A 27,468-nucleotide genomic window follows, 5' to 3' on the forward strand; every position below is an offset into this window, starting at 1 on the left:
ATATACATTATTTACAACTACAATAAAATGGGCATTTTTTTTTAGAAGGTAAATATGTTTGCCAATACAGTGCTTTGAGCGTGGTGGGCACTGCTACAGTTTGAATGTCTGTACCTTCCTAAAATTCATAAGCTGAAACCTAATCACCAATATGATGGTATTAGGAGGTGGGGCCTTTGAGAGGTGAGTAGGTTGTGAGGATAGAGCCCTCATGAGTGGGATTCGTGCCTTTATAAAAGAGGCCCTAGAGAGCTACCTTGCATTTCCATCATTTCAGGACACAGCTGGAAGGCTCCATCTGTGAATCAGAAAGTGGGCTCGCACCTGACTGAATCTGCTGGCGTCTTCTTGGACTTCTCAGCCTCTGGAAATTGTGAGAAATAAATTGCTGTGGTTTACAAGCTACCCAATTTGTGGTATTTTGTTATAGCAGCCCAAATGGGCTAAGACAGTCACTGAATATATTCTTTGTTTATAATTAGTGTTATTTAGAATTATAAGCTTATAAAAAGGATATGACCTTATGAGGTCTTGAAACTCCCTTGCCTTTGAGGAATCTGCCACATTGTCCCTGACAGATATTCATACTCAGCCTCAACAATCCCAAGAATACATAGATGACTGTCTTTACCTCAGCCTTCTCTATCAAAGAGAGTGTTCCTCAAACCAGCAGAGATGAAACTCAACCTTAACATTAAATAGAAGAGTATTTTGATGTTTTGAATGTTAAAATCTCCAGCCAGAGATAACTTATTGTTGCATTATTTCCAGATTAATTTTGAACCATGTCCAAACAAAAAAGAAAAGGGAATGTCAATTTGAATTTTTCTAATTGAGGTAAATTGGAGCAGATACTTGGGAAATTGTTGGCTAGTGAACCGTATCTACTTCAAAAGATTACATGGATATTCATCCAAAGGGAATATTTTGATCCTAACTACTATTATCTAATATGTGTCAACATTGAAATAGTTTTGTTTAAAAGTAAACATATATAATGACCAAAAGTTTTCTTCAGCATGAAACGATAAGACTGCCAGTCAATATCTGAAGCAAAGGCAAAGCTGAATTTAATGCTTACTGTAATAAGGGAGAGCAGTGCTGGCTAGACAGTTTCTCTAAGTAGAGCAGGCCAATTTCTTATTTTGGGGAATTGCGGAATTCAGGGATTGGCAAACTTTCTGAGGCCATAGCAGGTTAACATAATCTGTAGAAGTATGACTATGATTGACTGGCACTCAGTGGAGTGTTTGTTGGCGTATGTTCCCGATAAGCTGCTTTCAGAAGTTGGAAGGCTATTGCAATAGCCCAGATAGAAGATGATGGCTTGGACCAGAGTGGAAGGAATCTGTGGAGATGGTAAAGACTACTATCTCTACTAAAAATACAAAAAAAATTAGCCAGACATGGTGGCTCACACCTGTAATCCCAGCTACTCAGGAGGCTCAAGAAGGAAAATCGCTTGAACTCAGGAGGCAGAGGTTGCAGTGAGCCGAGATCACACCACTGCATGTCAGCCTAGGTGACAGAACGAGACTCTGTCTCCAAAAAAAGAAAAAAAAAAGATGAGGACTAAAAATTGACAATTGGATTTAGCACTGTGCTGGCAAGATCACTTTGGGTGGAGTGAGTGGTGGGGATGAAAGTCAGATGGGAGAATATTTGAGACAATAAGAGGAAGAGGACTCGAGGTACCAAATATAGACAATTCTTTTAAGTTTGGCTGTAAAGCGGAGCCAAGAAGTAGGGTAGTGTCTGGAGAGGGATGTGAAGTAGAAGGAGAGTTTGTATGTTTTTTATTTGAGGTATGTATTACAGTCTGTGTGCTAATGGGCATGGTCCAGTAGAAAAAGAGCACAAGTACTGGATAGTTGTACTCTTGTATAAATGTATACTGGAACCCTTGTATAAATGAGCAGGGATGGGATCTGGTTCCAAGAGGCAGATTGGCCTTGGGTAAGAGACTGGACAGTTTATCCATAACAGCAAGAGGGAAGGTAGAGTGTGTAGGTACAGGTGTGGTAGGTTTGTAGATATGATGGGAACTCAGATGTTATTTTATGATTGCTTCTGTATTCTTAGTGAAATACTAAGGTAAGGTCATCAGAGAGTGAGGGGTAGGCAGTATTGAAGGTTTGAGAAAAAAGAAGTAGAAAAAAGTCATCTAAGAGAGTAGGAGAGCGACTGGACTAGAATTTGAAATACTAGAATATTAGAATTATTAGGCAGTATTCTTTGACATTAGTGGTGATACATTTTAAATGTAGCCAGTCAGTTCCTGTGTTTTTTCTCCAGCTTCATCTGCCACCCTGGTGCTGGTGAGAAGTAGGAAGAGTTAGGTTGTTTGTTTGTTTGTTTGTTTGAGACGGAGTATGGCTCTGTCGCCCAGGCTGGAGTGCAATGGTGCGATCTCGGCTCACTGTAACCTCCGCCTCCTGGGTTCAAGTGATTCTCCTGCCTCAGCCTCCTTAGCTGGAGTTACAGGCACGTGTCACCATGCTCAGCTAATTTTTGTATTTATAGGAGAGACAGGGGTTTCACCATGTTGGTAAAGCTGGTCTTGAACTCGTGACCTTGTAATTTGCCAACCTCGGCCTCCCAAAGTGCTGGGATTACAGGCGTGAGCCACTGCACCCAGCCAGAAGAGTTAGTTTTAATCAGATGTGGAGTTTTGCCAGAGGAGTTCCAGAGAGACAAGGTCAAAGATGTTGAGAGTTATGGAGGGGCATGCTTATTGGTAAGGATAAGGACTGTTGGGGGGTGATAACCGTGGGGATGTTCAGCTGAGGTAAGCTGAGGACTGGACTGCTAGAAGAAAGACGGTCAGGGAACTCAGAGTAAGGGAAACATCACTATGGTTCCTGGGTGTCAGATTCATGATTCTTCTTCAGCAGTTTGACCAGTAAGCATTGAAGATTTTGGAAAGAAAATAAGAAGCAGCAATTGTGTAAAAATTTTTTTTAAGGCATGACAAGTTATTTGCTTGTTTTACTTTTTAGACTCAATCTTTTGCAAAAAATGATACCAGAAATGGCATTAACAAAAAGACATGTTCTTTGGTTTAGACTGTATGTTTAAGGACAGCCAGCAAATGTTTTATTTAGTAACTTCTGATTGATTGATTTTGTTTAGTTAGTTGATTATCATTATTATGGGTTTGTTCATAAACTGTTATATTAGGACCATTCACAATGTGGATCTCAAAACAGACTATGATGAAAATATCAACCAAGAAACTCTTTAAAGCAGGCTTAGAAATATAGGTGGCATAGGACAATGTTCAGCTCCTCAGGAAAAAAAAATAGGTGTGGAATAAGAAATATTATTAAATACTAACTGAAACGGACCTAGAAGTCATCCTTTGAGCCTCTCATGTGTTTATCCCCTACAGCCAACCGCTGTGTTTCCAAAACATACCACGTTTATCTACTTCTCTCCATCTCCACAGCCACAACTCTAGGCAAAGCTGCCATCATTTCTCACCTAGATTGCAGCTATTAGCATAGTCCTAGGCTGAGAGAGCTGCTTAGAGACCTTAGGTCCTAGCTCAAAAGTCATCTTTCAGAACAGTCTTTCTGAGCCACTTAAGTTAGCCTTCCTGATCCTCCCCACCTCCATTGCTTTAAGTTTTCTTCCTTATAGTACTTATTGCTGTCTCATATTACCTTCTTCCTTTATTCATTGGTTTTTGTCTGTATGCCACCTTTAAAATAGGGCAGGGAACTTGTCTGTCTTGTATACTGCTTATGCCTGTTCTCTAGAACAAATAATTCATGGCGTAGGAAATGTTCAAAAATATATGTCAAAAGAACAGTAAGTATATTGAAAAACAAATATTCATCTGGGAATCTTGAGAGCAAAAAAAATTCTCTGATCTGGTGGGTTGTGGAGATTCAGCACCCAGGAATCCTAGGAGAAGCCAGTGGGGAAAAGACAACATAACACAGTCTTAAGCCTAGCGCAATTGAAGAGAAGGCCTCCAGCACCTGAAGTGGAGTTAACCTCAGGCCTGGTATCTCCTAACCAAACTCATTTGGTTGCCTAAAAAAAATCAGATTTTCATTTAATTTCAGAGATCAGATGACTGATGATCAGATATTTTTGTTTCGTTTTCAACTGGGGGAGATTAGACAGCAGAGAACTCTGAATCCTATGCTCAGATGAGTTGATAGGGAAGAAAAGGTGAAGAAGGGGCTACAAAGGATCAACACAAGTGTCGAAAACTCTTTTTCAGTCCCCCTTTAGTTGTGATAAGGGGATTAGAGTTTGGGAGCAAGAGGACATTACATGGCTGGAGGAGAAAGAGGGAACTACCAAAGAGGGGAAAGCAGAGATTGATGTATGATTCAAGTATATCAAATTTGTGTTAGCTGTGTACTACCAGGTACTGTACCTCGCGATGGCAATCCAGTGAGGAATGAGATCTGGGAGAGATCCTCTGCCCTTCAAGAGCTTTACAGTGTCTAGTGAGAGAAACAGGTGTAAGACTAACTCCAATCAGTATCATTGTTGGTTTGAAGTAAGTTTGAGGGGTGTCTTTATGGAGTAGCTCTGGATAGGATTTCAGGTGATGGCCCACAGCTTTATCTTTACCGAGACACAATTTCAGTCAACTGGTAGGTGTCTAATCTCTTAAAAACTGGCCCGTAGCAACCATAATCATAAAAGACTTATACGTGAGCCAAAATATCAGTTTATTAATATCTAGTGAGGAAAGTTACATGAATAGCCAAATTTTAATTAGAAGATATCTTGAACATTGAGAATAAGAAGAAGAAATAACTGGATGATGAAATATTGCCCTCTTTATTGTTTGTTTGTTTATTTATTTATTTATTTTTATTTATATTTTTTTTGAGACGGAGTCTTGCTCTGCCGCCCAGGCTGAAGTGCAGTGGCCGGATCTCAGCTCACTGCAAGCTCCGCCTCCCGGGTTCACGCCATTCTCCTGCCTCAGCCTCCCGAGTAGTTGGGACTACAGGCGCCCGCCACCTCGCCAGGCTAGTTTTTTGTATTTTTTAGTAGAGACGGGGTTTCACCGTGTTAGCCAGGATGGTCTCGATCTCCTGACCTCGTGATCCGCCAGTCTCGGCCTCCCAAAGTGCTGGGATTACAGGCTTGAGCCACCGCGCCCGGCCTTGTTTATTTATTTTTAAGACAGAGTCTCACTCTGTCACCCAGGCTGGAGTGCAGTGGTGCAATCATGGCTAACTGCAGCCTGGACCTCTTGGGTTCAAGTGATCCTCCCACCTCAGCCTCCTACTAGCTGGGCCTACAGACGTGAGCCATCAAGCCTGGCTAATTTTTTATTTTTTGTAGAGATTGGGGGTCTCAATATGTTGCCCAGGCTCGTCTCAAACTCCTGGACTTAAGCAATCCTCGCGACTTGGCTTCCCGAAGTGCTGGGATTACAGGTGTGAGCCACTGCACCTGGACTTTCTTTAGTTATGGTACTGTCATTTTATAGTAATTTGTTCTATCTGATTTTCTAGGAAACCCTCTTATCATTTTATGTCAGTATTTTCAGTTACACCCTTAAGTTTTGAAGTTACCAATGTACAATACAACCTGTGGTTATAATGGATGTATATAGAAAGATAATAGCAACAACAGTTTGGGCATGATGTCTTATGCCTATAGTCCTACCTACTCAGGAGGCTGAGGAGGAGGGATCACTTGGACCTAAGAGTTTGAGGCTGCGCCACTGCACTCTGGCCTGACAGAGCAAGTCTCTGTCTCTTAAAAAAAAAAAAAAAAAAAAAGATAATGCCAACATCCTTAAAGAAATCATTAATTTTGCCTGCATGTGAGAATGGAGACCAGGGAAATTTTCAGGGAAGATAGGACATTTCCAGCCAGGTCTTGAAGAATATGTGAGGTTCAGTTGAGGATAGAGGTAGATGGGAATGAATGCATTTTTTCTAGAGAGAGGGAACATAATAAGCAAAGGAATAGAGAGGCCTAAAGTTTGTGGCCTGTTTGGAATATAGGCTATGTGATGGGGAGCAGCCCGAGATAATATAGGAAAGCTAGCTAGTCAGGACCAGCTTCTGAACTGTGTATCTTATGCTGAGAAGATTGGACTTTCTCTTGCAGGTCAGGGATGGGCAAACTTTTTCTGTAAAGGGCCAAATAGTAAATATTTTAGCTTTGCAAGCCATTGGGTCTCTGTTGCAATTACTCAATTCTGCTATTGTAGCACAAAAGCAGCCATAGGTAGTACATAAATGAATGAACGTGAATGTGTCCAAATAAAACATTTACAAAGACAGGCAGCAGGCCGAATTTGGTCCGCTGTAGTTTGCCTAACCCTGTTGTGGGTAATATGAATTGTATAAGGCTTTTGGACCAGAGAACAATATGATCACATGTATACATTAAAGAGAGAACAGATAAGAATCTGAAAACTCTGAGCCCGCCCTATGGAAATGGTGGTGAAATGGAGGTTAACAACTCATAGAGTATCTCTCTGAATCATATGATTCCATATTTTTAAAAATATAGTCAATGTTGACACCTTACTCCCTATACAAATATAAAGCTTGAAGAAAATAAGTGGAGATTGGTTGAATAGAGTAGAACATTGCTTCTGAAACTCATATATAGATCCCTTTTAAAGGAAAAAAGCTGTCGGGCCCCTAGTGTTAACTGACAATCAAAACAATTAAAGCAGTTCTACCAGGTGCTGGTGCAATGATAAATATAAATGTAAATGTGGCAACTGAAATTCTACAACATTGCTTCTTTTTAAGTGATCCAAAGGATCTAGAATATGGCTATTAATTTTTAGAAATTATTCTTATAGAAAGCTAAAATTTAAAACTCTTAGCAAAATGAGATTGCTGAGATTCCATGAAAAGATTAGCATGGTCCTGGAAGTCCAGTGTGAAAAACAGGGATTCTAGAAATAAGTGATAAATGAAAAGGAAGATGGTAAATGGATGAAGACTTTCGGCTGAAAATATTCCAGGAGTTTCTTGATGTCCTTAAGTATAGCCTCCACTAGCTGAAGTTCAGTGAAGCAGTGGGTGAGTGGAAAGAAGAAAAGCAACAGCACCCATAGACTTTATGGAATATTTAAACAAAGTTCTTCAGCCTTTGAAGAATTTTGAGTTAAACAAAATATACTCTGCCACACAGTATGAAATGTAGTTGTCAGAACTGATGAGGGGAGTACCTCTAGAGCAGTACATCTCAAGGTATAGTTCCTGACCAGCAGCATCAGCACCACCTGGGAGCTTATTAGAAATGCACATTATCTGCCCACCCCAGACCTACCCAATCAAGAAACGCTGGGGGTGGGCCCAGGAATCTGTGTTTTAACAAGCCCACCAGGAGATTATGATGCCGTCAAAAGCAGGAGAAACACTGCTGTAAAAAGTGAGTTAAGAAGAAAAATAGTCTGAACATACCAGAATTCCAGATTAAAAATTCTTAAGCTTTGCCTAACTTAGCTGGCAGAACTTGCTTATTTACAAAAAGTTTTGTTTTTCTTAAATGATCATGAGAATGTTATGCTTTGAAAACCAATTCCCATATTCTTGTGCAATATAAATTGTTTTTTTACTTTTATATGAAATACAGTATACATTAGCTTAGAGATTAAAAGTTTCTGTAGACAAAGTGTAGATTTAAAGTACTTTTCTAGCACACTGGTTTCACCTCTTCATCACTCAGAATTTGTTCCTCTTCTAGAAGACAGATGTCAAAAGACAAACAAGAGAGACATGTCATCCCAGGACAGAAAGAAAAGCAAAGCACTCCTTCCAGAACTTCCCTTCCTAAGCAGTTTCTGAGCTCCTGCTGGCACTTGGAATGTTGTCAGAATACACATATTCCTCAATAAAGGATGAGAGTTGAGAGGGAAGGTAAAATCAAGTTAAGAGAATCTGAGAATGGGAACATCTGAGGAAAGAATGCTAGTAGTGGCCAGGTGCAGTGGGTAGCTCACACCTGTAATCCCAGCACTTTAGGAGGCTGAGGCAGGCAGATCACTTGATTCTAGGAGTTTAAGACCAGCCTGGGCAACATGATAAAACACTGTCTCTACAAAAAATACAAAAATTAGTTGGGTGTGGTGGCACATGCCTGCAGTCCCAGCTACCTGGTAGGCTGAGGTGGGAAGATAGCTTGAGCCCAGGAGGCAGAGGCTGCAGTGAGCCGTGATTGCACCACTGTACTCCAGCCTGGGTAACAGAATGAGACCTTGTCTTAAAAAACAAAAACAAACCAAACAAAAAGTGGTAAGTTTTGAGCGTCATTAGATAGGATGAGCAACAGTTATTTGCTTTTTACTGAAGCAGAACTGAAACTTTGAACTTTGGTGTATTACCCAAAAGTTCTTGCCTCATGGCAAAATTCTATAATCTGAATCTGAAGGAAATTCATTTTCCACTGCTTTGGAAAGGAAAACCTAGCTAAAGAAGTAAACTTTTTTAAAATGAGAAATACTTAGAAACGTTTTCCCCTAGGATATGCCATGATAAACTTGATAAGACTTGGAAAAAGAAGAAAAAAAAAAAGGAAGAGATTTGTTACATATAACCAACAAAGAATATATTAAGGGCATTTTTTTTAATGGGCAAAAGATTCTTCACACAATAAGGAACACATTGGCCAATGAACATATGAAAAGATGCTCAACCGTATCATAATTCAGCAAAATACAAATTAAAACCACAGTGAAATACCACCAGAATGGCCAAAAATAAAAACTCTGATAATACCAACAATGAGCAAGGGTGAGGAGCAATGTGAATTGTCATGTGCCGAATCTGCTGGGAACGTTAATTCATGCAATCACTTTGAAAGTAGTTTGGCATTACCTAATCAAGTTGAGTATAAGCATACCCTTTTCCCAGCAATTCCATTCCTAGATTTGAACGTCAGAGAAACTCTCACACATGTGTACCAGGAAATAGGTAACAAGATTGTTTATAGCAAAGAAATAGAGGGGAGAGACTATAAGCAACTTAAATGTTCATTTATACAATAGAATACTCTATAGAAATGAAAAGAAAGTAGTATAGCTCTAAGCATCAACTCAAAACAATGAACAACATTAAATGAAAAAAGCAAGTCACAGAAGGGTGCATACTCTGCGAGTCTGTTTACATAACATGCAAGAAAAGGGGCAGATCTAAAACTTGAGGTTATGTACAAATAAGGCAAAACTCTGAAGGAAAGCAAGAGAATGATTAATTCAAAATCTGGTAGAGTGGCTACTTTTGGAGGGGGAGATGCAACTAGAGAAATGAACATGAGGGTATTAGTAATGTTTTCTTTTTTATGCTGGGCAGGGTGTTCATTTTATTCTTTAAGCAATACTGTAAACAAGCTTTGTGTAGTAGATTTTACTTTGGGATTAGGAGAAGCAATGTATTGGAGTAAGCTATTTAGTCTCTCCGTGGAATGTAGAATGTCATGTTCCAACTTTACAGAACCTGGGTGGCATACAGCATTGCTTGCCTTTGCTCCTGATACCTCATTCCTATCATATTGCCTGTTAGAGTGCCCTGTTAGAATGACCATTGAATGTGTGACCCATACTAGGACATTCTTGAAAGTAAAGTTAGGGGCAGGGTACGGTGGCTCAAGCCTGTAATCCCAGCACTTTGGGAGGCCGAGACGGGTGGATCACGAGGTCAGGAGATCGAGACCATCCTGGCTAACACGGTGAAACCTTGTCTCTACTAAAAAATACAAAAAACTAGCTGGGCGAGGTGGTGGGTGCCTGTAGTCTCAGCTACTCAGGAGGCTGAGGCAGGAGAATGGCGTGAACCCGGGAGGCGGAGCTTGCAGTGAGCTGAGATCTGACTACTGCACTTCAGCCTGGGTGACAGAGCGAGACTCCGTCTCAAAAAAAAAAAAGAAAAAGTAAAGTTAGGGATGCATAAAATAATTAAACTTATATCTATGTCTATTTTAAAATATTCATTGAGAAAATTGGCTTATATACTGAAATTTTCAAAAATATATTAAAGCACATTAAAAACTTTTAAAATAGTAATTATTCAAACATTTAAAAAATAGCATGAACTAAATTATTCTTGGTACATATTTATATACTTTTATCAGTTTCTTACCCTTATCTGTCTGAAATACCATGTCATTGGCATTTTTATAAAGGGAAAAATTTTTTGAGTGGTCTTATTTTTTATTTTTGTCCCTTAAAAAGTTTACCTTCTTCAAAATTACATTTTATGGCTATTATATTGGAAAGTGCCGATATCTTCCATTGAATCTTCTCTGCAGACTGTATTCTTTTTAATGGAGAAAATACACTGTAAATATACTTGTAAGCTTGCTTATTTATTTATTTATTTATTTATTTATTTATTTTTAGAGAGAGGGTCTCACCTTGTTGCCCAGGCTGGAGTGCAGTGATGCAACCATAGCTCACTGCAGCCTCAAACCCCTGGGCTCAAGCGATCCTCCTACCTCACCCTCCCAAGTAGCTAGGAATACAGGTGTGTGCCCCCATGCCCAGCTATTTTTTTTTTTTGAGACGGAGTCTCGCTCTGTAGCCCAGGCTATAGTGCAGTGGCCGAATCTCAGCTCACTGCAAGCTCCGCCTCCCAGGTTCACGCCATTCTCCGGCCTCAGCCTCCCGAGTAGCTGGGACTACAGGCGCCCAGCTATTTTTTTAAAGTTTGTATAGAGGTGAGGTCTCACTATGTTGCCCAGGCTAGTTTCAAACTCCTGGGCTCAAGTGATCCTCCTACCTCAGCCTCCCAAAGTATTGGGATTACAGGCGTGAGCCACTGTGCCTGGCCAAGCTTGCTATCTTAAAGTTGGAAGTACAAAATGGAGGCTTAACAAACAGTAATGACAATGATAATAATTTGCTAAAAAAAAAGAAAAAAAGAAAAAAATTTCAAGATAACCAGTAAACCAGAAGAGGTGCCAATAAAACAGGTGTAAACCAGACCTGTCTTGGGCAGTTACACAAGTTGCCTGCAATGTAATAGCTGCATAAACAAATTCTGTTCATTTGCTTGGTTTTTTTTTTCCTATGATTACAGGATTTTTTAATTTTTTTGACACACTATTCTATGTCCTCCATATTTTCCAGAACAAATGCATAAATGTATCTTTTATAATGAGAATAAACCAACAAAACTGTACTTTCTCCTTCATTTTAACTGACTCCTAGCTAGAGATACTCATGCTTGAACTAGGATAGGTAAAACCCAGTCGTATGCTTTCCATGTGTTCTGGAAAACATTTAGGACCTATGGTATATCTGGCCTCAACATCTCAACATTAAATCAGTAGTTCTCTTTCCTGGAATTAGAGATTAGTGCATCATGAGCATGGTGTCCTGTGCCTATAATTCTAGCTACTCGGGAGTCTGAGGCAGGAGGGTCACTTGAATCCAGGAGGTCAAGACCAGCCAGGACAAGACCCTGTCTTCAATCATGATTAGTTTTTTCAATCAAAAAATTAAAGTTTTTAATTTTTTAAAAAATTAACAAGTTAACATAAAATTAAGGTGTGTCTTGAAATCAGACAGCCATCTTGTCTGCCATCTCTGAACAAATTACAAAAATGGACTCATAATACTTATTTGCCCACAGGGCTTGCAATACTGTTTCACAAAGCTGGCTGTATTCTTCCTCTTCACAAACAGCCAGTCTCCATAGCATGTTTAGCTACAGACGCCTCTGCTGACTCTCCCTGCAACATTTTCATTGCTCGCCAGTAGATCTGTCCACAGTTCTCAGGTCTACCAAGGGGGTGGTTCAGTGGTTCCTTGATATAATCCATCTAAAGATGAGAATCTACAGATCCAAACTCTCTCAAAGCCCTCTCATAATATTCTCTTATGTTCACCATCTTGCAGGATTGTTGCTCCTTTTCAAACTGAATCATTTTCCTGAAAAAGTCAACTGAAAATGGATGACTGTCCTGTAAACTTGTATACACAGCTCTGACTTTTTTGTAGCCACCATGTTGATAAGCCCAATCCAGGTACTTACCCTTCAGGGTTACTGAGTTGGCACCTGTGACAGCTAAGAGAACTTTCTTAAAGATTGCCTCAGTGTCTTCTTGGCTTTTGGCATCTTCACTCCACTCTGTCAAGAAGTCTGCAATGGCAGACAAACCTGGGGTTCCAGGTGCACAGAGTCTTCTTCAAAAAGCATGGCTATGTCAGGGCTCTTTGAGTCAATCACGACATGCACATTCATCTGCCACTTTGTCCCAGAGTCTCTAAATAATTCAGTCCCAGCTACTGCCACCTCCAGAGCTTCCCTCAGGAAGTTATGGCACAGCAACAACTCAAGTTAACTGCTTATATTGGAATTCTGGCAGAAGCTTGTTCTTGTGCCTTTCTGAATGCAGTCATGGTTCTTTCCAACCTCTTCCCTCTGAGGAACCCACTATTTGTCTTCTTAGTAAATCTTTCCAAGCAAAAGGTGATGTAACACTTCCACATGGCCTCCGTTGGCAGAGTCTTCACTGCCTCTTCATATGCGGCGCAACATCTCTCCTCCTTCTGGCCCTCCTCTGCTTTGTCTTACTTCGTTGTAGGCTGCTCTTCTCCCGTCTGTGGCTCGATCTCTAATTCTCATCTTGCCGCATAATCCCAAGTGAGAAGATCATCTGTGTGTAGAGCCTGAGGGTCATCATAAATTTCTTTTTGTAGACCTTTGGCAAAGTCAAATCGCCGTGCAGTTGAAAGCAGTGACACATGAAATTCTGCACCTCAAATTATACTTACAGAATTTTCGTAGATGATCCGTGCCAACTCGCCCTTAAGGATTTCTTCAGAATAATCAGGATTCTCCACATCCATGTTGGCTTTTTCAAATTCTTGCTTTTCCTTCCTCAGTTTTTCAGCATGCATCAGCCTCATTCTAAAATAGTCTTGATAAAGTTTAGGGCCCTCTGGATGAAAGTACAGTGCCCAAAGAAATAGTTGCCTTGTGCTTTCTGAAGACAATCAGTCTTCCATTTCCCATTTGGCTGCCATAATCCACAAAGCTGGCTTGTTGGAATGAATGGCCAACATGGCAGAAAATACCTTGCTAAGTTGAGTTTTAGTAGCCCATTTCTTACAAAAAACTACATAGGAGCCCGGGCGCGGCGGCTCACGCCTGTAATCCCAGCACTTTGGGAGGCCGAGGCGGGTGGATCACCTGAGGTCAGGAGTTTGAGACCAGCCTGACCAACAAGGTGAAGCCCTGTCTAAAAATACAAAAATTAGCCGGGCATGGTGGCGGGCACCTGTAGTCCCAGCCACTCGGGAGACTGAGACAGAATTGCTTGAACCTAGGAGGCAGAGGTTGCAGTGAATCGACATCATGCCACTGCACTCCAGCCTAGGCAATGGAGCAAGACTCCGCCTCAAAAAACAAACAAAAAACTACATAGGAGAGCCAAAGTTGAATATCATCTTTCCTCTTTGCTGAGGCACATCGGAAAACACCTTGTACCCCGTGTACAACAGAATTCTCAATCTCATCGTTTCTAAATGAATATCCAATGCATGTTCTTCTCTGGATCTGTTCCAAAAGATTAATTTCATATTGAACATAATTGGTAAAGTCGTCCTTGAAAAGGGCTCTTCCCTCGATTCTCTACTCTAGATCAGAAGCCTTCTTAATGATAGCCTTAATCTCTGCATGACTGAACAGTCCAATGTGCTCCAGCTGTTCCAATTCGGGGAGCTGATCTTTGTGTTCCTGAATTATCTCTACAATGAGGTCCAAACTCTACAACCCCATGGGGAGGTTCTCAACCACAAACACATGCAGGAAGCTCCCCCATTTGCTTGTTGTTGGACCTAAGGTGGTTGCTAGTCAAGTTGCTGTCAGACTCTTGCGGTGAGCCTGCCTTTCTAAACACTTTGAACAGTTCCATTCATGGGAGATGGAAACACATCAAAGGAGCCTTAAAATGTTACTGGTTTGGCAGGAAAAACATACTAAAATATTAAGTTGAGAAAACTTGAGGGAAGGAGTAGTAAATATGTCAAACTGAAGTACTGAGCATTTTGCAGTCAAGAAAAACTTAACCAAATCACTAAGTCTAAAGTGTATTTCCATTTATTTCCATAGGTAGTAAGTACTTTTTTTTTTTTTTTTTTTTTGAGACAAGGTCTTGCTATGTCACCCAGGCTAGAGTCTAATGGCATGATCTCGGCTCACTGCAACCTCTGTCTCCTGGACTGAAGTCATCCTCCCATCACAGCCTCTTGAGTAGCTGGGACCACAGGTGTATACCACCACACCTGGCTGATGTTTCATATTTTTCACCATGTTGCTGAGGCTGCGCTTAAACTCCTGAGCTCAAGCGATTCACCTGCCCCAGCCTCCCAACGTTCTGGGATTACAGATGTGAGCCACTGCATCTGGCCCAGTACTAGGTATATTTTATGAGACAGATGGTTCATACATATGACTGGAATATAGAGAAATCCTTGGTTTTTCGCCTTTCCTATAGAACAATCCTGCCAAATCAACAGATGATTAGCTCTTTGATATATGCCAACTTCTGTGTCTCTAGAGCTTCTATTAACCTGCTTGTTGATTAACCTCATAGCTGTCCAGGAGAGATCACACAATAAGGAAACGATGATGGTCCCTTCCCATAGTCAGACCCTCCGACCAACCTTGTCAATCAGTGGGTGACATATCCCAGCATGATTTTGAGTATTTTACTCAAACATCTTCAGAATGCTATATTTTTTCCTTTAAAAACACCTCAGAAAAATATTTTCAAATGCATCTTTTCAAAAGAAAATTTTTCCTAGTGGCAAGAGACCACTCCTGTCATGTGGAATGTATTGATATCCCCCCATATTAATATTGAGTCATATTGTGCTCCTAAATAATATATAGTAAAACAAATGTGCCTTAAACACATTGTGCTGAAGCAAAGTACTCTGGTAAAATAATTTGAAAACCATTGATGGAAAAACTTTTATTTTGGCACATAATTTCTTTCCCCCTAAAATTTAATTATTAGAAATTCTAAATTCTGTCAAGTGACTGCCTTAATGGATTTGAATTTTGTTTTATCTTTTCCCTCTTTTTTCCTGGTTTTTTTTTTTCAACACAAGGCAAAGGACATTGAATGATTCATAAAGAAGAATAGCATGTGATATATGATCAAAGAATATATGACATATGGAAATTACATTTCACTTAACCTAAGAATTAGATCGAAGTAGGTGGAGATGACTCACTATTTAAAATGTTTTTGTTTCTTCTCTCCATAGCTTTAAGAAAAAGTAGAAATCACTTCTGACTATACTGAACAGCAAAAATTAAGTGACTTGCTACACTGTAAATCATGGCACTGCCATTCCGTAAGGACTTAGAAAAGTACAAAGACCTTGATGAAGATGAGCTCCTTGGGAATCTGTCAGAAACAGAACTGAAACAACTGGAAACTGTTTTGGATGATCTTGACCCAGAGGTAGGTGCTAGCTGATGAAGAGAAATGAAATAACTTTTCAAATTCTTTGAAACTCAGTAGCTGCCTTTGAGCTTTTTCATGACTTTTCCCTGGCACCTTCTACCCCCTCCTCTTTATTCCAAATCAATTTGCTTTTGGCTTCCTCTCCAGTTCCCCACTTCTGCCTCCATATGTTTACTAACATGACTGTCCTAAACTACTCCAGTATCCTTATTTTCAAACATCTCCTGAAATTTCTTCCTCCTCTAAGAAATTTTTCTCCTCTGTGCAGGCAGGGATATTTTTAGTACAATGCAGCAGATGATTACCTTTTTGATACACGCCAACCTCTGTCTCTTCCGAGTTTGTATGCCAGGTAGCTCCAGTGTAGAATGCCTCTAAAAGATTCTTCATGACCCTAAATCTAATTGTTCCCTTTCTGAAAGATGCTGACCCAATCGATTAAGTTTCCAGTCATTGGAAGAATAGATCTAAGTAATTTCTTGACAATACAGCAGTCCACTGTGGAGCAGGCCTGAATATATGTATGTAAGCTTTAACTTGCAAGGTGGATGTTGTTTGTCTTATAAATTACACAAGGCTTAGATAGACACCCATGACCCTTGAATTGTTATTCCCTGATATGTCGGGGGAGGGGCAGTGAGGTAAGAACCTGAAGGTCCTGAAGGTAATGGTTGTTTGCTAGGCTTCTTTTCTTTACCACATTTCTTTATGCCAAGATGTTGATTTTAAGTATCCTCTAAGGACTGAGATGGAGTTCATTTTATAAACATTGTTCTTGTTACTGGATGATGTGTCTATACCATAGATCAAGTCCCTTAACCATAATTACTATTATAAGGAAAAGTTCCCAGTACACCTAATTGGAGGGGGATTACTCAGGATAACAGTGCTGTTTTTATCACATCACAGCAATATCTTCTGTAGGCAGTTCAATCTATTAGACCTATTTGAATCAAATGGTTTTAGAACTGGAAAAAGTGGACGAGTGCTCACACCTATAATCGCAGCACTTTGGGAGGCCGAGGTGAGTGGATCACTTGAGGCCAGGAGTTCGAGACCGGCCTGGCCAACATAGTGAACCCCGTCTCTGCTAAATATACAAAAATTAGCTGGGCGTGGTGGTGCATGCATGTAGTCTCAGGCTATCCCAGGCTACTTGGGAAGCGGAGGCATGAGAATTGCTTGAACCAGAGAGGTGGAGGTTGCAGTGAGCCGAAATTGCACCACTGCACTCCAGCTTGGGTGACAGAGCAAGACTATCTCAAAAATAAATAAATAAATAAATAAATAAATTTATAAATAAATAAATAAAAGAACTGGAAAAAGCATAAGACTTTATCTAGTCCCTAGTCCAGGTTTCTCAATCTTGACACTATTTACTTTTGAGGTTGCGTAATTTGTTGTAGGGGGGCTGTCCTGTGCATTGGAGGGATGTTTAACAACATCCCTGGCCAGCAGCACACTCCTCCTGTTTTAAAATATTCCTAGGATATTGTTTTAATCAGGTTTGGTAATGGATGACAGACACTGAAACTACTGCCTTGAAAGAAGGGTTTATTACTTACAGTTCCAAGAGCAGGAGGCACACCATGCCACACAGAGGCACATGGGGAAGCACCCAGGTTGGCCAGGCGGCAAAAGGATCAAGGAACAAGCATGGCCAAGAGCCTTTATTGTGGTTCAATAGGAATGAATGGGTGAGTCAGGATAGGCAAATTTTAACAAGTTTAGAACTAGATAGTTTGAATAATTTTAACAGGCTCAGGGCTATGTAAGTAGTCTCTAGTTGTCCAATATCTGGCTCTGGGTGATTTAGGGGGAGGGGAAATACTGGCTTGGTAAGTGAGAATTAGATAAAAAAGAGGTGGTTAGGAGAACTGGTTGGTTTGCATATGAAAGGTGTGCTCAGGGTGAGGTTGGTAGGGAGTAGTGCTCTCTAGCTAGCCCTGGAAGGAGTGGTCTCCAGGATTAGCAGGGCCCCAAGATGTCAAAGCATCAGAAAACTCAGAAAATAAAAAACATGACTTTTTTTAGAGCCCAGTTGTCACTCTGTTCCTCAGGCAAGAGTGAAGTGGTGCAATGATAGCTCACTGCAGCCTTGAACTTCTGGCTCAAGCGATCCTCCCACCTCAGCCTCCTATGTCGCTAGGACTACAGGCAAGCACCACTATACCCAGCTAATTTCTTTGTAAAATTTTTTGTAGAGGCAAGGTCTCGTTATGTTACCCAGACTGAAAACCGTGATTAATACTCCTCCCCCTGAGCTGACAACCAAAAATGTCTCCAGACATTGCCAAATGTCCCATAGGGGACAAAAACACTACTGGTTCAGAAACATTGATCTAGTTCATGCCCTCTGTTTTACAGATGGAAAACAGAAATTACCTCAGTTATTACAATTAGGGAAAGAGCTGGGACTAGGGCCCTCACTGCCTCATTGATACCTGGCGGTCTAGCAGTCTTTCTGTTAAACCACACTGAGTCTCCTCCCAACTCATGCACTATGGTATCAGTCTGAAATCTGATGGCTTATTTTTCATTTGTAAATCCATGGCCTGCTTCTTGTGTGGGGAGGCTTGATTAGCCTCTAAATGTCTTTTGCAAACTCCCCAACCCCAGTCATAACTCCCCTAACCTCAATACTGTTAGTTGAGACTAGGAGAACAATGATGTTTATGACAGCATCTGTTTGTTGGGTGACATGTTTTTGGAAAGCATTCTGGTAAAGAACCAGGTAAGAAAAGAGGTCAAGGATAGTAGCAGCGAAACACCACTGTAACTTACAAAGTCTCAGGAAGTAGGTTGAAGGTATGTGTGGTACCTTATATTTTGGAGGACTGTTTTACTGTCCTTCTGCTGTATTCAGTGTACGTGTTTGCTAACTCACTGCATTTTTGCCAAAAAAAAAAAAAATCTATCCCCAGAAGACAGCCAGCCTAGCAAAAGCTTTCCCCTGCCCCACCCCCGAAGGCTGGGAATATATTTTACAGCAAAATTGCACTACAAGAGAGAAACATGTCATTTTTAGTGACAATCATATTAAAGAAAATTTTTATCTGAAAAGTAATTATGATCTATTAGCTTACTTGATTAGAGTATATTTCTAATGAAGCTTGGTTCATGGGTTTATAGCCTCTAAAACCAGCTAGCTGTCATTTAGTTTGTGGTTAGACTGTTTTTGGCCAGGTATAGTGGCTCATACCTGTAATCCTAGAAGGGAGATTTGCTTAAGAGCAGGAGTTCCAGACCATCCTGGACAACATAGCAAGACCTTACCTCTAATTATAAAAATTAGCCGGGGGCATAGTGGTGCACACCTGTAGTTCCAGTTACTCCAGAGGCCTAGGCAGGAAGATTGCTTGAGCCCAGGAGTTCAAGGTTTCAGCAAGCTATGATCACATCACTGCACTCCAGCCTGAGCAATAGAGCAAGACCCTGTCTCCCCTCCAAAAAAAAGAAAGAAAGAAAAAAAGGCTTTCTAAGGAGCCAGGATTTCAGCTATCATATTTAGGACTGTGTGTGTCGCATGGGCTTGAGCAGGCAGGTAGAGTAGTGCAACTTCCATTACCACCGCCATGAAATAGCAATATATACATCTATGCATTATTGATGGAGAAGTAAAGTAACTTTTTATTATTGATGGAGAAGTAAAGTAACTTTTTATTAATTTGCCTTAATGAGAATCTTTAAAAGCATTCTACCATTTACTTTATTCAGTAAATATTTGGGGACAACTTGTAGATTTCAGGTACTATGCTAGGCTTAGGAATACAAGAATGAGCAAAACAAATGTGGTATTTGCCCTCATGACGCAGGCTGGTAGGAATAGGAGCAGTTTGACATTAATCAAATAATCATACCATATTAAAAGAATGGTAAATGTTACACATTGTAAGAGCTTGTGATGAGAGGTTAAGAAAAGCTTCCCTGGGGGAATGGAGCTACAATCTGAAAAATGAGTTGCAAAAAGGGATAGGCAGAGCATTCCAGGGAAGGGAGACCACACACATAGAGGCCTGGTGGTAGAAAGAAGTATGTAGCAAGTACAAGAGAGAAAAAAAAGTCCAGTGTGACTGGAATGGAGAAGATGTATGAGATGAGCCTAGGGTGACAGACTGAGGGGCTGGTGGTGAAGGATAAAAAATATCAGGCAACTGATACAGTTGGGAAGCTAGTGTAACAGTCTCAGCAAGCTTGGATCATAGTTTGGACCAAAGTAATAATGTTGGAGATGGGAAAAAGATGAATGAGTTCTTCAGGAAGTAAAAGAGTAGGGTTTGCAGGTCAATTGGAAATGGATTCTTCATGTGTAGTTCCTCTCTTGATTTCTAAGTCTAAAGGTAGAAATCTTATGTTTCTTTTTTATGGTTCCATAAACAATTTTGTATTACAGAAATATACTTGGTACAGAGTTAGGAATGGACCTCCTGTGTGTTTCATCTTTATAGTTCAGCTTTCTGTGTAGTAGGTACCATTACATAAAGGGTAACACAGGTGAATTTTATGAAAATTATTATGTATCTCAACAAATGAACACAGTTGAAGTGCTGTATTTCCTAGTTACAAATTGAATATTTTCTATTAACATTACCCTTATAAGATTACCCTTTATAATGAAAAATTGTCTTATACCACCCATGAAATTCAATTGGGAGGTTTTGCAAAAGAGGGCTGGCCCTTCTGTGTGATTTCTCTGGCTGCCTCCCATTTTCAAAGCAAAGATATACCCAGAAATAGGAGACAAGGCAGTATCACCTCTTTGGCTTTTGACAAGCAAAAGGACGGTGCTCTCTTTGTCTAGTCAGCCCTTGTGTTTACTGCGCTTAGTGAAAATTAAGGGACTACAGGAGAAAGCTTTAATCCATCACCTTCTACTCCACCTCCCTCAACTCTAAGTCAGTCCATGCACTCAAAAGCTTTACCCATGTGGAAACCCAGGAACATAGCTCTTGCTATGAGTATTTCAGGGGTCCCTTGGGGCATGTGAAACAATGATAGTGATTGTTGCAAGTACATCCTAGTGCTCGTGTATATATGTATGCATACACACATAAGTGGAACATCTCACATTGTGTTTAAACTGAAGTAAACAATCTGATAGTCTACTGTGTGGTATACATGTTTTAATCATGAAAAAGTCTGTACAATGAAATGGAAGTCATGAAGGAATATCATGTACAGAGTCATTTAACACTCTTGTAATAGAATTATTCTCTGTACATATACACTGAGCAATTATTAAGCATTAATAAAACTTTTTTAAAAAACTTTTATTGTAAGTTCAGACATACATGTGCAGGTTCGTTACGTAGATAAACTTGTGTCATGGGGGTTTGTTGTACAGATTATTTCATCACCCAGGTATCCTAATACCTGTTAGTTATTTTTCCTGATCCTCTACCTCCTGCCACCCTCCCTCCTCTATGCTCCAGTGTGTGTGCTCTATATGTCTGTGTGTTCTCATCATTTAGTTCCCACTTAGGTAAGTGAGAAGATGCGGTATGTGGTTAATAAAACTTTTTTATTAGTATCCCAGAACACTTAAAAACTAAAGATTGTTTCCTGCTAGTAGAATCCTCTCTGAAGAAAATGTTCTATTAGAAAACATATGCCGGGCGCGGTGGCTCATGCCTGTAATCCCAATACTTCGGGAGGCTGAGGAGGGCAGATCATCTGAGGTCAGGAGTTGTAGAATAGCCTGGCCAACATGACAAAACCCTATCTCTACCAAAAATGCAAAAATTAGCCAGGTGTGGTGGCAGGCGCCTATAATCCCAGCTACTTGGGAGTCTGAGGCATGAGAATGGCTTGAACCCAGGAGGCGGAGGTTGCAGTGAGCCAAGATTGTGCCACCGCACTCCAGCTTTGGGGATAGAAGGAGACTCTGTCTCCAAAAAGAAAAGAAACTGTACTAATGTATGTGCCTATTTTAATAATAATGTAAGTGAATTCTACCTAATAAAAAAGAAGTTTCATGTTTGGAGCAGTTGTATATTGCTGTCCTAAAATCCTGCAATGAAGTGTTTAGTGCTTGTATCACATTCCGGTCTGTAATTCTTTTTTATATGGGTAATCTTCGGAAGCATATAGCATTAGCATTCTTTTTGGTCATACTGGCTGATTCATTCTCTCTGGCAGAATGCCCTTCTGCCTGCAGGGTTCCGGCAGAAGAACCAGACATCGAAGTCCGCCACAGGGCCATTTGATAGAGAGCATCTCCTTTCATATCTGGAGAAGGAAGCATTGGAGCATAAAGACAGGGAAGACTATGTGCCCTACACTGGAGAAAAAAAAGGTAAGCCCAGAATTTTGAAGTTATTATGTGGTAACACTTGATTTTTCTTTTTATAGGTGGGTATGGAGAAAATCATATTTTTAGAGGTACATCATTGGTAGCCTTAAATATGGGATACTGTTGGCTTAAATATTTATTAGTTTAGACACTTTATTTACATTTTTCATCAACTTGGCCAATAAGTTTCTTCTTAATGATGTTAGTGAAGTTTTATTACACAATGATTTTGTATAACATTCTTTAATTCTCTACTGTAACAGATCTAAAAGTGTATTGAAGGAAACTTTTAAATCCAGTGGTAGATTACAGAGTACAAATGATGTTAAGGCATCTATTCTAACTGCATTCTTTAAAGTGGAATGCCATAAAACAATTCATGCCATATTTTCAAAGACCCTTTTTAAAAGCTGTTCTATAGCCATCCTTATTAATTCATGGTTATGATTGCTAATGCTTCATAATCAGTACTTTTAGGAAATTTTTCTAGTCCAAGTCTCCCTCATTTAAGTGTTTGTGCTTATGTATCCTCAGTGGAGCTTAAGTACAGCTGTGGCTTTTTTTTTTTTTTTTTTTTGATTTTTTTTTTGACAGAGTCTTGCTCTGTCACCCAGGCTGAAGTGCAGTTGTGTCATCTCACCTCACTGCAACCTCCACCTCCCGGGTTCAAGCGATTCTCCTGCCTCAGCCTCCTGAGTAGCTGGGATTACAGGTGCGGGCCACCACGTCTGGCTAATTTTTGTATTTTTAGTAGACATGGGGTTTCACCATGTTGGCCAGGCTGGTCTCGAACTCCTGACCTCAAGTAATCCACCTACCTTAGCCTCCTAAAGTGCTGGGATTACAGGCGTGAGCCACTGCTCCTGGCCACAGCTGTGTTCTTAAAAGTTCTATATATATACTTAAATGAAACAGGATAAGTTTTTCAGCTTTCCAAACAGGTTAGAATATAGGTTGACCTAAAAACGCAAATTCTACATTCACTCTTATTTGGAATATTGTGTATAGAATACTGGGGAATGGTGACAGCAGTGGCAGAGCTGCATATCAGCTCTTGCAGGCACCGTTTTTATGTCTGAATTCTTTCTAGTCTGGGCAGGAAGAATGGTACTTGGGCTTTTTATTTGAGAAAGAGGCCCTTCTCAATAATTTTGGCCAGAACTGTGTCACATGACTACCCCTTAGCTGCAAGGGAAGCAAGAAAGTTCATTTTAGCACTCCAGCTTCTATAGTAGAGGAAGGCTAGTGAATGGTAATAGTAGGTAAGCCGTAAACTCAGCACTTGACTTTTCCAAAATTATCCATCACCTCAGCCCCTGTGCTTTTTCTTTAGAGTCCTCCTCCCCTTCATCTCTTGTTAAGGATCACTATCTTTGTTACTTGAGTTAGGGTTCTCCAGACAGACAGAACCAATGGGATGTGAGGGGAGAGAAAAGTTTATTTTAAGGAGGCTTTTAAAATTCAAAATCTAGCAGGCTGGAGACGCAGGGAGGATTTACTGTTCTTGTCGAAAGGCAGTCTAGTGGCAGAATTTCTTCTTACTTTGGGGATATGAATCTTTGTTCTTTTAAGGCTTTCAACTGATTAAACGAGGCCCAGCCACATTATGGAGGTTAATTGGCTTTACTTAGAGTCCACTGATTTAAATTTTAATTTCATCCAAAACAACAAAAACAAACAAACAAAAAAAACCTTCATGAAAACTTTTAGAAGAATGTTTGAGAAAATATCTAGGCACCACAACCCAGCGAAAGTGACACATAAAACTAACCATCACACCACTGTTACAGGTGGGAATGTCCTGTCCCTCAGGTGTTTGGGGCCAGAAAAAGAGTTCAAAACCAATGCAGAATTTTGAAATGTGGAGAATCATAAAGACAGGCAGAGGCATCTCTTCCTTTTTATTTGTCCAAGAAAACTACTGGTTACATTTTCTCTGTACAGCCATACAGATGTCAGTGTTTATGGCTTTAATCCTGCTTAAATTGGAGAACATAATTTTATGGGAAAAAATACTGGTTGATCACCTTCTATTCTGTGTGTTTTAGGTGGACTCTGGGGGTATAATTTGGAAAGGAATGGAGGTAGAAACAAAGGGAGAGATGAGAAAAAGAGATGTCAGAAAAAAACTATGGAATTTGAGGACAAGGAGAAAAAATAAGAGACCTGAAAGAAAGCTGCATTTGTCCCAGGCTAACCCAGGAAGCTTCCTAATATGCCCTTGTTTCATAATCTCCAGTTACCTAGGAAAATACCTTGGAGGATTAGAGGAAATAGGAAAGAAAGTAGAGAAGAATTATGGAAAATAAGAAAATACAAGAGGGGGAAAAGGATAGAGGTGAGGAATATGGGTGACATTAGGAAAAAGTGCTGTATCCTCAACTATTGTAGAATATCTTTGTCCTCCTATGTATCTTTTTAAATTTTTACTTCTTTAGGTTTTAGATGGGTAAGAATAAATGGAAGTAGTTGAACAAGTAATTTTACATTCACAATCAGTGGTTTCTCTTTATAGTACATTCAGTATTTTTACTGCATCTTTTAGCTACATATGTCTATTAAATATTTTTTATGGGTGGTTCTGATGCAGTGATTAAAATGATAGCTTTTTTTTAAAAAATTATGAAGTTTTTGTTACGTAGAGAAAATGCACAGATCATCTGTATGTAGCTCAGTGAATTATAAAATAAACACACCATGGTTTGTCTAAACACTCAGGTAAAGATAACATCAGCAGCCAGATGCGGTGGCTCACGCCTGTAATCCCAGCACTTTGGGAGGCCGAGGCGGGCGGATCTCTTGAGGTCAGGAGCTCGAGACCAGCCTGGCCAACATGGTGAAACCCCGTCTCTACTAAAAATACAAAATAGCCGAACGTGGTGGCACGTGCCTATAGTCCCAGCTACTTGGGAGGCTGAGGTAGTGGAACCGCTTGAACCCCGGAGGCAGAGGTTGCAATGAGCCAAGATTGCTCTACTGCACTCCAGCCTGGGCGACAGAGCCGAGACCCTGTCTCAAAAAAAAAAAAAAGATAACATCAGCACCCACTGAAGGCCCTATCATGCTCCTTCCCAGTCACTTTTCCCTTTTGTCTTCTGAAAAGTAATAACCAACATAGTGTCTAATAAAATGATTAGTTCTGCTTGTTTTGAACTTTATATTGATGGAAACATACATTCCGGGCATCTGGCATGCCTATGTCATACAGTTTTTGTGAGGACCAAATTTGTTTTGGTTTGGTTTTTAGAGATCAGGACTCACTCTCTTGTTGCCCAGGCTGGAATGTAGTGGCACTGCAACTTGGGACTCCTGGGCTCAAGCAATCCTTCCGTCTTAGCCTCTAGAGTAGCTAGGACTACAGGCACATGCCACCACACCCAGCTGAGGACCAAATTTGTTAATGGGTACACTGAAATCACTGTAAAGGATCATATGGGAGATGATTACCAAACAGGAGATTTTCATTCTCTGTCATGGAGGAGTGGTCCAGAACAACCATGGGGTGAATTTGTGAGTTTCATCAATCTATCAGATGGAAACACATACTATCAGATGTGGTAGAATCAAGCCTTATAAGCCATGTCACAGTACCACGGACCTGAAGGAGGGCAGATTCCTCTTCAATAATCAAGCAACTTTGGCTGTAAAGCTCTGCTTTGAAATATAGCAAAAAGCCACCTCTAGTGTTCTGAAATCCACCCTAGACTCTCATCTTTAAAGCAGTTAGCCTTAGTTTTCCTTAGTCACGAATATGCCATCCTTTCTCTTCATCTAATCTCCAAGATCCTGATAACATTCCAGAAGGTCTTCAGAGTAATTCATCTGTGTCTTATTAGAATACTTCCCATCAAGCTAAATGTTAATCTCCTCTGTAGCTCCAAAAATCCAGAAGCTTGTTTTTTAAAGATGCCTCTCCTGTGACTCTGCCCTGAACACCTGGGTTGAGTCTCAGATTTTTTACTTAATAGCTTATTTTAGTGGAGATGGACTTTCAGATTGAGGATGCTTTCCCCTACAATAGAGGTCTTCCTCGTTCTTCATAAAAGTTTGCAAACCTACCTCTATTGAGAAACAAAGGCATTTTACTTTCTTGGTACATTTAAATTAGTTAGAATCCATAAGATGTTCTCTTGTTCTCTAAATGATTTTTTCATTCAAACATGACTGGCCTCAGGGTGCAGTACCTAATGGCAATATTAGCCTTCTGACCAGGGAATGTTATAGCAGTGTCATTCAGTTCCTTGAACTCTTTCCAAGTTATATGCCAAAATCACAATTATATGCCAAACTTATAAATTAATTATTTTAAAGGGTCTATCAGATGACTGCCTAATTTTTTTTTTGGAGATGGAATCTCACTCTGTCACCGAGGCTGGAGTGCAGTGGCCTGCCACCACGCCTGGCTAATTTTTATATTTGTAGTAGAGACGGAGTTTCGCCATGTTGGTCAGGCTGCTCTCGAACTCCTGACCTCAGGCGATCTGCTGCCTTAGCCTCCCAAAGTGCTGAGATTACAGGCATGAGCCACTGCACCTGGCCGACTGCTTTTTTAAGAGCAAAAACTTGGGAACCACTAAAAGAATTACTTACCTAGTCATTAGACTATTTTCTCATATTCTGAGACTCACAATTAATTATACTTGTTATTTTTTCACTTAAAGGCACACTCTGTTTCTGGAGCCAAAATTAGACATAACTGGCCAGGACAGGAGGGAATCCTTATAAAACTAAAAATTGCACATGGTAGGGTTTTTCCTTTTGACCAATAAAAAAGTATATATTCATGCCAAATTTTATTTTCTAGATTGCTAAAAAATGTTTTTTAGAAGCCTGATAGACTAAGGACACTTAAGAGTTATTATATGTAAATCCATTAATAATTTCACCTCATGATTTGTGAAATGATTGTTTATATGTTTTACAGAATTGAAAGCATATGTCAATATATGAGAAGAAGAAAGTAATCCTAATTAAGTGAAGCTCAAGGCCTTATGTCTTACATGCATTTGGGGGAATATTTTGTCCTATACTGGTGAATGTTTTACGTTTAATACTATAGTTTTATTAACAGCAAAAAGACATTAGCTAGTAAAGGTAAGCTGACAAAAGGTGTGTTACGGATTGTTTTTAAGTGCATTATTTACCATAGAACCCACAATATACACATGTTAAATTTGCCTAAATCTAATAAGCTCGGTAGGAATGGTATCATGATATCAAATAATCTTGACAAAGATGAATGGAAATGTCTTTCTTATGAGTCTACTATGTTCAAAATGTTGAGAAACTGAATGTTTAAGAAAATTAAAACAATCTAGCTCTTCTTACTGTCTGTTAAAAAAAATTAAAACAGCTGGGTGTGGTGGCTCATGCCTGTAATCCCAGCACTTTGGGAGGCCAAGGCAGGTGGATCATCTGAGGTCAGGAGTTCAAGACCAGCCTGGCCAACATGGGGAAACCCTGTCCCTACTGAAAATACAAAAATTAGCTGGACACGGTGGCGTATACCTGTAATCCCAGCTACTTGGGAGGCTGAGGCAGGAGAATCGCTTGAACCCAGGAGACAGAGGTTGCAGTGAGCTAAGATCGTACCACTGCACTCCAGCCTGGGCGACAAAAGTGAATCTCCATCTCAAAAAAAAAAAAAAAAAATTAACAAAATTAATAACATATTTTCTTTTTTCTTTTAATAAAAAAAAATAGAGACAGGGTTTCGCCATGTTGCCCAGGCTGGTCTCGAGCTCTTG

The 27,468-nt window shown here is 40.1% G+C and overlaps 1 protein-coding gene and 1 pseudogene across 1 annotated transcript in view; one reads left to right on the forward strand and one right to left on the reverse strand.

Moving 5' to 3' along the window:
• TMOD3 (tropomodulin 3 (ubiquitous)) overlaps nucleotides 1-27,468 on the forward strand; it is an 86,122-nt gene that overhangs the window by 23,680 nt on the left and 34,974 nt on the right. The window contains exons 2-3 of the mRNA XM_011986201.1: nucleotides 15,227-15,426; nucleotides 21,568-21,724. Coding sequence (XP_011841591.1) covers nucleotides 15,301-15,426; nucleotides 21,568-21,724 — 283 coding nt within the window. The 5' untranslated portion in view covers nucleotides 15,227-15,300. The remainder of the gene's footprint in view (nucleotides 1-15,226; nucleotides 15,427-21,567; nucleotides 21,725-27,468) is intronic.
• Nucleotides 11,623-14,545, reverse strand: LOC105544275 (annotated as a pseudogene).

This window comes from Mandrillus leucophaeus, unplaced genomic scaffold (genome assembly GCF_000951045.1).
Source record: "Mandrillus leucophaeus isolate KB7577 unplaced genomic scaffold, Mleu.le_1.0 Scaffold108, whole genome shotgun sequence".
NCBI classification, from domain to species: Eukaryota; Metazoa; Chordata; class Mammalia; order Primates; family Cercopithecidae; genus Mandrillus; species Mandrillus leucophaeus.